We start from the raw sequence: 10,606 nt of genomic DNA on the forward strand, positions 1-10,606 counted from the left end.
CATTTTTGTTGACTCGAAACATTTTGAACATTTACCTTATGGATAAAAGTTAAAATTTATGCATAAGTTCTAACTTTTGCATATAAAATAAATGTTCTGGTTAATTAACCAAGTTTAGTTTTTTATATATTCTAAACGTCTGTCTTGTAGATAAAAGTTTTCTGAAATAAAAATTATTTTCAAAATATATATATATGATTTTAAGCGGGATTAAAAAAAAATGAAGACCACCCTTATGGCTAACATTTTTGTTAAACTTTACTTATGGGGACAAAATATCAAAGACCAGACCATGTTAAGATCATTTTTGAACTTGACCCATTTTATAAAGACGAAGCCCTTGAGGCACGATCCAAATGGCAGCAAATTAAACCAAGAAATCCCACATTTCAAAAAAATAAATCTTTTTTTAAAATGCTTTGATTTAATATTTAAATAGCTAATTATAAATAAATCTAAAAAAAAGTTAGATTAAAATCTGAGTTTTTGACCTCATATAAATTCAATGAAGTTGTATTAAAAAGAGTACTCTTAACCTCATATAAATTTTACTATACCATTTTAGGGTAAACATAATGATATTTGGTGTTTAAAAGGATATTCTAGTAATCAAACACAAAAAAAAATAACTTTTTTCATTAAAAAAGAAAAAAATGACATTAGTTCTACACTTATGTTTTTTTATTCTACATTTGGAATAACATAAGTACTGAAACTTTAGAAAATGTGGGATAATGAGACAATTTCTTATTTAACAATAATTTTTTTATAAAAATATTATCCTTTATATCAAACACATAAAAGTTAAAAAGAACCCCAAAATACAAACACATAAAGTAAAATTTTAGTAAGTATTTCATTTCCCTTTTCTCTAAAATTCAGAAATTCATTAAAATCTCAAATTTTAAAAGATAAATAGATGTGAAACATATTAAGATTAGCTTGAGGAATGTATCATGCAGTATCTTTTTTTCTTCTTTAATTTTATATTTTTACTTTCCATAAAAATAATGGTTTTACTATAAAAAAAATAAAGTGAGTTAAATCAGTGAATTTTTATGTACGTGTCCTTTTGACTAAAAGATCTATTCTTGTTTTTTTATCTTCATTCTAGCTTGAAAATGAATGTCTCTTGTATTTATACTCTCTTATTTCGATCTAGTACAACTTTCCTACTTAATTGCCCAATTTTCTACGTCTTTTCTCTTCCGCGCGTAACTCTCTCCCACCCAACCAAACACCCTCACATCCTCCCCCATAAATTATTCCTCACAAGTTTCTCTTTGCTTGTTGTGTCTCTCATTGGTTCTCCGTAGTAATCGGAGAACTAGTAAAAAATAAAAAAAAATCATTGTACTTTAGTTAAGTGAATTGAATTAATTCAATGTCAACTTTTCTTTTCTTTCATTTTTAACTCTAAATTAAAAAAAAAAAAAATTCAGGGTGGTCATCTACTACAACATCGATCAAGATCAATAGTGATTCCAAAAAAAAAAATTATGATGAAGAAAGGAAACATTTGTTGGCATGATTGAGAAGAAGACCACCCAATTTCATTGTCACGTACATACTTACATTTATCACGAAAATAAATTAGCTAGTTTTTACGTAGTTTATAAGCTTATGTTTTGACTCTAAAAAAAAAAATATATAAAAATGGCAAGCTTGACGAGTGCACCATCAAAGAAGACAACGCGTACTCCTGGAGGAACAAATCCAGGAGGCTCTCAGGGTGCTGCTGGTAAAACAGGAAGTTCTAGTGGACAAACAGTGAAATTTGCTCGAAGAACGTCTAGTGGACGATATGTTAGTCTGTCTAGAGAAGATCTTGATATGTCTGGAGAGTTATCAGGCGATTACATGAATTATACTGTTCAAATTCCGCCTACGCCTGATAATCAGCCTATGGATACGTCTGTTGCTGCCAAAGCAGAGGAGCAATATGTATCGAATTCGTTGTTTACAGGGGGATTCAACAGTGTTACTCGTGCTCATCTGATGGATAAGGTGATTGAATCCGAAGTTAATCATCCTCAAATGGCTGGATCAAAAGGATCATCATGTTCCATGCCTGCTTGTGATGGAAAGATCATGAAAGATGAAAGGGGAAATGATGTTATCCCTTGTGAATGCAGGTAATTTATTTTTGTTTACTAGTCTTGGGGACGTGCGTTCATCACAGTGGCGTAGCCACATACCATCAAGGGGTCCAATTGGCTGGAAAAAAATTAGCATATATACAGATAAAATGATATACGAAATGATCAAATAACCTAACACACTTAACATAATAAGTTGCTAATTCTGGACAAATTTCTGGCTCCGCCACTGGTTCATCACATCTTTCAGACAATCATAATATTGTGCAACATGAAAAATTTGTTGTTAAGAATAACATTCTTACCAAAAAATTATAATGAATCAATCGAACTTAATTATCACATATAATTATAGATTATATCTCGTCCTGCAATTATGAATGCCATCAAATTTGAGGTTGTGGTAATGCATAGATGAAGAAGGAATCAAATAAAAAATAAGAAACTTTGAAAACCAACAATTGAACACTATTGTTTCTTATGATTTATCTGATATTGTCCATTGTCTTAATTTATAGTTTGCAAGAACAACTTTTTCCTTTCATCCACCCAACTTTACACTTAAGAGCTTCCGACTTTTCATAATTGGAAAAAGGACAAATATACCCTCGAACTATCACAAATGGTATATAGATACCCTTCGTCATACTTTAGAGACATTGTTGAATCTGCTGTCCAAAAACTAGAGCATATATATCTTTTATACTTGGACATACACGTGTCATAATCTTATTCACTGATCCAACATCGGATCGATGGATAAGATTGTGCCAAGTGTCCCTATTCAGTATTCTATTATAGTGAAGGGTAAGAATACTGAATAGGGACACTTGGCACAATCTTATCCATCGATCCGATGTTGGATCAGTGGATAAGATTAATGACACGTGTATGTCCAAGTATAAAAGATATATATGCTCTAGTTTTTGGACGGGAGGAACATCAATGTCTCTAAAGCATGATGAAGGGTATCTGCATACCATTTGCGATAGTTCGGGTGTGTGTGTCCTTTTCCCTTTAATAATATATGATGATATGATATGATAAGAGGAAAGTTCTAGTAGTCAACCGACTGAGCTACTGAGAATCAGGGAAGTTGATGTGTTTGTTTTGTGTTTAGGTACAAAATATGTAGAGATTGCTACATGGACGCACAAAAAGACACAGGTCTATGTCCAGGTTGCAAAGAAGCATACAAGGTCGGGGATCTTGACGATGAGATCCCAAATTTTTCTAATGGAGCATTGTCATTACCGGCACCAGATGGCTCGAAAGGTATGATGAGGAGAAATCAAAATGGAGAGTTCGATCACAATAAATGGCTCTTCGAGACACAAGGCACGTATGGGTATGGAAATGCTTATTGGCCTGATGAAAGGGATGGAGATGATGGTGATGGAAGTATGCCTAAGACCATGTTGGATACATCTGCTGATATACCTTGGAAACCCCTCAGTAGGAAGTTGCCTATTCCGCATAGCATCATTAGCCCTTATAGGTTTGTACTTTTAATTTTGGTGTATACAAACTCAATTGTATATCGGTTCGTTCTGTTTTTAAGTAATGCAAATGTATGTACAGGTTGCTAATTGTTATTCGACTTATTGTACTGGGGTTCTTCTTGACATGGAGAATACGGCATCCAAATCCAGATGCAATGTGGTTATGGTTCATGTCGATTATATGTGAAGTATGGTTTGCATTTTCATGGATTCTGGATCAAATGCCCAAAATATCTCCAGTTAATCGGTCAACTGACCTAGCGGTACTACGTGAGAAATTTGAAATGCCATCACCATCTAATCCTACGGGTAGGTCGGATCTTCCAGGAGTTGATATGTTTGTGTCAACGGCTGATCCAGAGAAAGAGCCGCCCCTTGTCACAGCCAACACCATCCTATCCATTTTAGCAGCTGACTATCCCGTGGAGAAGCTAGCTTGCTATATTTCAGATGATGGCGGTGCCCTTCTAACATTCGAGGCAATGGCAGAAGCTGCTAGTTTCGCTGATTTGTGGGTACCATTCTGCAGGAAACATGAAATTGAACCGAGGAATCCTGAAGCGTATTTTCTCCTAAAGGGAGACCCTACAAAGAACAAGAAGAGAATTGATTTCGTCAAAGATAGACGAAGGGTTAAAAGAGAATATGATGAATTTAAGGTCAGGATAAATGGTCTACAAGATTCAATAAGAAGGAGATCAGACGCGTTTAATGCTCGTGAGGAAATGAAGATGTTAAAGCACATGAAAGAGAATGGGACTGATCCTGCAGAGGCAATCAAAGTGCAAAAGGCTACTTGGATGGCTGATGGAACTCACTGGCCCGGATCATGGGCTGTGCCCAGCAGGGATCATGGAAAGGGTGATCATCCCGGGATCCTTCAGGTTACTAATTTCTCAAGTAAATAGTACGTAACTGTTAAATCCTAGTAACGAATATTGACATACATACATGAAACTGTAATTTACAGGTAATGTTGAAACCCCCAAGTAGTGATCCACTAATGGGAGTAGGTGATCAAGATAAGCTATTGGATTTTTCGGACGTGGACATAAGACTTCCAATGTTTGTATATATGTCACGTGAGAAGAGACGTGGGTATGATCACAATAAAAAAGCAGGTGCCATGAATGCCTTAGTGCGAGCTTCTGCTATATTGTCTAACGGTGCATTCATACTCAACCTTGATTGTGATCACTACGTATACAACTGCTTAGCTATTCGTGAAGGCATGTGTTTCATGATGGATAGAGGTGGAGAAGACATATGTTATATTCAATTCCCTCAACGATTTGAAGGAATCGATCCCTCAGATCGTTATGCCAATCACAATACTGTGTTTTTCGATGGAAATATGCGTGCACTCGATGGCCTCCAGGTATTATAATAACTCTATTCAATATCTCGTTATTTCATTGATCAGAAAACACTATTAAAGTTTCTCAATCGTCCATTCTGTGTGTATATGTAGGGTCCTATGTATGTTGGGACGGGTTGCATGTTTAGGCGATTTGCACTTTACGGATTTGAACCAGCAAATCCTGATAAGACACCACAAAAAGGTGCAGAGGCTCAAGCATTGAAAGCCACAGATTTTGATCCTGATTTAGATGTGAATCTACTACCTAAGCGTTTTGGGAACTCCACAATGTTAGCAGAGTCTATTCCAATTGCTGAGTTCCAAGGGCGTCCTATCGCGGATCACCCTGCTGTCAAGTATGGAAGACCTCCTGGTGCTCTTAGAATCCCAAAGGAACCACTCGATGCCACCACTGTCGCGGAAGCAGTTTCTGTCATATCTTGTTGGTAAGTTAATGAATTTCATATTGATCATCTACATTCACATGTTAGTTAATTGAGCAATGTAGCATTACTAAAGTAACTCAATTTATTAGGTACGAAGACAAGACAGAGTGGGGTGATCGAGTTGGATGGATTTATGGTTCGGTGACAGAAGATGTGGTTACTGGATACCGGATGCATAATCGTGGATGGCGTTCTATTTATTGCATCACCAAACGTGACGCGTTCCGTGGATCAGCTCCTATAAATCTAACAGATAGGCTACATCAAGTGCTCCGTTGGGCTACAGGCTCTGTTGAAATCTTTTTCTCAGGGAACAATGCCTTCCTTGCAACCCGAAAACTCAATATGCTCCAACGTCTTGCTTACCTTAATGTCGGAATTTATCCTTTCACTTCATTTTTCCTCATCATCTACTGTTTCCTCCCTGCACTCTCCCTCATATCCGGTCAATTCATCGTCCAGAATGTCAACGTCGTGTTCCTTGTATTTCTATTAACCATATCACTCTGTCTCATCGGTTTAGCCATCTTGGAGGTGAAATGGTCGGGCGTTGCTTTAGAGGATTGGTGGAGAAATGAACAATTTTGGCTCATTTCAGGTACTAGTGCCCATCTTGCTGCTGTTGTACAAGGTCTCCTTAAAGTTATCGCGGGGATTGAAATATCATTTACCCTCACTTCAAAATCTGCTGGAGAAGACGAAGATGACGCCTATGCTGAATTATACATGGTCAAATGGACATCATTGATGATACCACCAATAGTCATCGGTATGGTTAACATAATTGCTATTGTAGTTGCATTCTCTAGGGCCGTATTTGCTGTTGTACCCCAATGGGGAAGATTCATTGGTGGTGCATTCTTCGCGTTCTGGGTGTTAGCTCATTTGTATCCTTTCGCTAAGGGACTCATGGGTCGAAGGAGAAAAACACCCACCATCGTCTTCGTATGGTCAGGACTCATTGCCATAACACTCTCCTTGCTATGGATAGCTATTGGTAACCCACAACTTGGTCAGGGACAAGGTGTTGCTGGTGCTGGCTTTCAGTTTCCTTAAGTAAAGCCACAAAATGGGCAGCCCGGTGCACTACAGACATCTCGCGACCACAAAGGTTTATTGTATGCAGTCTTACCTTACATTTCTGTCAGAGACTGTTTCCGAGACTTGCATCCCGTGACCTTCAAGTAAAGCCACATCAACTAAAATCAAAAACATGATACTTATGTTGCAACAGGATTTAATTAGAGAAACTAGAATTCAAAAATTAACTAATGTAATGAATTACAAATATATCTTTTTGTTTTCCATTTTTTTTTTCACTTTTATAGAGTTGGGTAAAAAAAATAAATAGAGTTGTTCCATCCAACTTGAAAAAGTTTTGATATGGAAATTAAATATTTTTGCAATAGCCTGTATCTCTAAAGACACTAATGAAAAAACGTTATGTTTTTACACAACTTGCACGTTATGGCTAAATTTCTATGTTGTTTGTTGCACACATGTACTTAATTCCTTAATTATTTTTATATTTCACCAAATGATCAACTTTCTTTCATTTACTGATATGAAGGTAACCTTATTATTTTTCGAGTGAAGTATTACGAATACTTTTAATTTGATATTATTATTTTTTTAAAATTATTGACTGGCTTAAATATACATGTATATTTAAGGAACTAAGCTTAAATACACCCCTTTCATACCATACACAAAAATGTGTCATTCAAGCGCTACATGTGAATCCAGCTGATGTGGCTTATATATATAATTTAAAAAATAAAAATAGAAGGAATTTGTTGTTTCTTTATTTTTAAAAAATAAATTGACATAAATACTACAAAATAACTAGCTAACAAACTAATATTAATAAACTAAATTAATATAAAAAACTAACAAAACGAGAGAGCATAATAATATATTCCAGTCTTTTCTTATATCTTCCTTGGTGAATGAAAACAATCGCTGAGATTTATATAAACTAAACACTTGGCCATTAAGAAGCTATCCACTTGGTCAAGTGATGACATTTCAAAAATTGATGGCTCCCACGTGAAATCATTTTATTATGGTAAGTGATGACACTTAAAGGTGACTCACTTGACATCCGTTTAGTTTTACAATAATAAAAAAAATTTAAAAAAAAGGGGGCTTTGTCTCCAATTTCTTATTTTTAAATCTATTAAGAATTTAAGAATGAAACCAATAATCTATACCAAACTCGATGTTTTTAAAATAATTTTAAATTATAGTAAAAGGTTTTAAAATATTTTTTATCCACTTTTTGTTCTTAAAAAAATACCATTATATTTGTCTTCCTTTTCATTATAGTTTATTATTTTGACTTGGATAAATTATTACTTTTTTTTTTAAAAAAAAGCTTAATATATATATATTTTTTGTATTTGCTGTAACTTAATCAAGAAAGTGAAGTTTTAATTTTTTTCACGTTATAGTAAAAACAATGAAAGTTATTCAAAATTTATTAAATAAAAATTAAAGAAAGTTAATACGGTATAAATAAATCACGGTGATCAAAATAATGTTTCATGTATAGATAATGTTTTATTTCAATTTCTTAATATATTTCACTCAGTTTAAATGGTCTTTAGTGTATAAAAATGTTCATTTTGATCTTTAATACTTTTCTCCTGATTAAAATCATTTTTAATATATAAAATAAATGTATTTATTTTGATTAATTACTCTAAATCTGATGGATTTAAATAAAAAAAGTGTTAATTTAATTGTGCATCTCACGTAATTAGCAAAATCCTCCATTATTATCTTTTTTGTTAGCTTCAAAATGCGCATGTAAACACATAAAGGATTATATATGGGTTTTTTTAATCCCCTTTTTGTAACTTTGAGGGAAAACAGAAAAGAATATTAGATCAATGTAATAATATTTTTGGAAAGAGTAAATAGTAATTTGTCTGAGAATGTAGAGAAAATAGTGTGTGATTTTATAGAGTTATTTCTTTGAAACTAACAAAGTAGATAATAATGGTGAATTTGTTAGCTATGTAGAGTCAACAATTAAGTTTAACATTTTTTTTTATTTATCTATTAGCTTTGGGGTGATGATCAAAATGAACATATTTTATTATATATTAAGCTAGCGTTTGGTTATAGATTTTCAAATATTATTTGGGTTAAAATTTGAGTGAAATTTCACCATGTGTTTGGTCATAACATTTGAGAAATATATTTCACCTTTTCAGAAAAAATTATGATTTATACTCATAAGTTTTAAAAACTATCTAATTTAACCATAAGTTTGTATTACAAGTCAATTAGATTTTCGCTGTAACAAATAATAAGTAGTGTCCATAACACTAGAGCAATATAGTAGTTTAGAGTGAGTGCAACAACATCATTTCATATATTATGAAGTAGACAAAACACATGACTTGTTGTGAGCCGATTATTCATTATTTTCGTTAACCACCGTATCATCACTTTCGTATTCACCGACTATTTCATCACTACTTTGGTGTTTAGGTAAAAAAATTATGTACTACAACACAAACAACTAATATAGAGAGTGTTTTTGTAAAAGATAAAAATTTGGTGTAAAATCTCAATTGATCCTAAATAATGAGATTTCATCCAAATTCTAGAAAAAATTAGTATTTGAGAATTTGAGATATTTGCCAAATAATGACAATGTATGAAAAAACAATATTTGCCAAAAAATTTCTCAAATATTATTGAAAAATCTATAGTCAAACAGGCCCTAAAAACCATTTCAATCTAGTGAAATATATTAATGACCAAAATGAACATCTTTATTACTATAATTTATACATTAAGGATCATTTAAATCAAATAAAATATATTCCTCTGTTTCTATTTTGTTGTCATCATTTTAGATTTCATGTTTCTTAAAAAACTAGGTAAGTTTACTGCCCTTATTTAACGTGTTCTTGAGGTCAAATTTTCAATAAATGATATAATTTTTTTTATGTTGGTCAAATGTATGCTTTCAAGGTTAATAACTCATAATTTCATTCATGCATTGATTATATAAAATGACAAATATCAAGTAACATGTATTTTTAGTAAAGACGACATAATATACATGACACCTTAACTTGACTTTAACATATAACTATGCCCTCCAACTTTGAATGTGCATCAGTAAACAATTAAACTTGTATAAAATAAAAATAGTAGACACAAGTGTCGTACATGTCATGATACACGTAGGACGTTACATTGAACACAAAAGTGTCATATAGGACGTCATGTAGGACAAGTGAGTTCATTTCCTCAATTTTATATAAACTTAAAATCTATTTTGTATAGCCAAAATTAAAGGTCATTATTATTTGAGACCAAATTAAGAATCATCTTTATATATTAGAGAAAAGACATAAAATCATCATCAAAGTTGTTTCAAATTTCTAAAAAAGACACCTTAACTTTGCGGGTGTCCTATTACCCCCATAAAATAACTTCAAAATAAAATGTATACCTCATTTTTTACTCAATACCACTTATACAAAAATATTTCTATGTCACTAATAGTCACTTGCCACGTGTTAAAAAATAATTTTTAATTTTTTTACCTAATTTCTTTGTATTTCTTTTTTCTTCTTCTTTTTTTCTTTCTTCTTTTCCTCAACTATGTTCTTTCATTTTCTCTTTCTTCTTCACCTTAACTCTGTTCTTTCTCATGCTCGTGCTTCAAGAATCTTCAAATATATTGTGGCTGAGCAGATTTCGCAGCAGTGCTATCAATTTTCAGTCAAATTATTATCAATTTATTTATTTAACAAAATAAATATCATCAAATAATTAAAATCTAAATACTCAAATATTACCAAGTCAAAATCTGACATTTAAATCACCACCTTCTCCAACTCTTACTTTCAAGTTAAATTTTTCATAGTTTAACTACTCCCAGATCCCAATCTTAAATTGTAAGAGAAAATCTTTTTCTTCAAAACTAATTTGTTTTTCGAAAAAAATAAACTCAATAACATTAGTTAAAAAAAACGCCAAATTGGAAAAAGAGAAAAAGAAATGAAGAAAGATATGGATGCTCAATGTAACGACCTGTTTAGTCGTTTTGAGCAGCAGATTTTATTTCTGGAAAAACAGGCTGAGGCGACGGACCCAACGATGGACCGTCAGGGACACGACGGACCGTCGCAGGGTCTCGTTTCAAAACACTTAGAAAATCTAAAATTGGGT

General features: G+C 32.8%; 1 protein-coding gene across 1 annotated transcript; it reads left to right on the top strand.

The window, feature by feature from the left end:
* Positions 1 to 323: 323 nt before the first annotated feature.
* Positions 324 to 6,864, top strand: LOC101254142 (cellulose synthase-like protein D4). The gene is made up of 6 exons (XM_004248961.5): positions 324 to 2,135; positions 3,220 to 3,597; positions 3,681 to 4,485; positions 4,572 to 4,979; positions 5,073 to 5,407; positions 5,497 to 6,864. The coding sequence occupies exons 1-6, from the start codon at positions 1,657 to 1,659 to the stop codon at positions 6,461 to 6,463; spliced, it is 3,372 nt and encodes a 1,123-aa protein (XP_004249009.1). The 5' UTR covers positions 324 to 1,656; the 3' UTR covers positions 6,464 to 6,864.
* The last annotated feature ends 3,742 nt before the right edge of the window (positions 6,865 to 10,606 follow it).

This window comes from Solanum lycopersicum, chromosome 10 (assembly GCF_036512215.1).
Source record: "Solanum lycopersicum chromosome 10, SLM_r2.1".
Classification (NCBI taxonomy): domain Eukaryota; kingdom Viridiplantae; phylum Streptophyta; class Magnoliopsida; order Solanales; family Solanaceae; genus Solanum; species Solanum lycopersicum.

Coding starts and splice junctions, on each gene's coding strand:
- LOC101254142 (XM_004248961.5), top strand. CDS start 1,657: ATGGCAAGCTTGACGAGTGCACCATCAAAGAAGACAACGCGTACTCCT. Junction 4,486..4,571: donor ATCATCCCGGGATCCTTCAG/GTTACTAATTTC, acceptor TGTAATTTACAG/GTAATGTTGAAACCCCCAAG. Junction 5,408..5,496: donor GTTTCTGTCATATCTTGTTG/GTAAGTTAATGA, acceptor TCAATTTATTAG/GTACGAAGACAAGACAGAGT.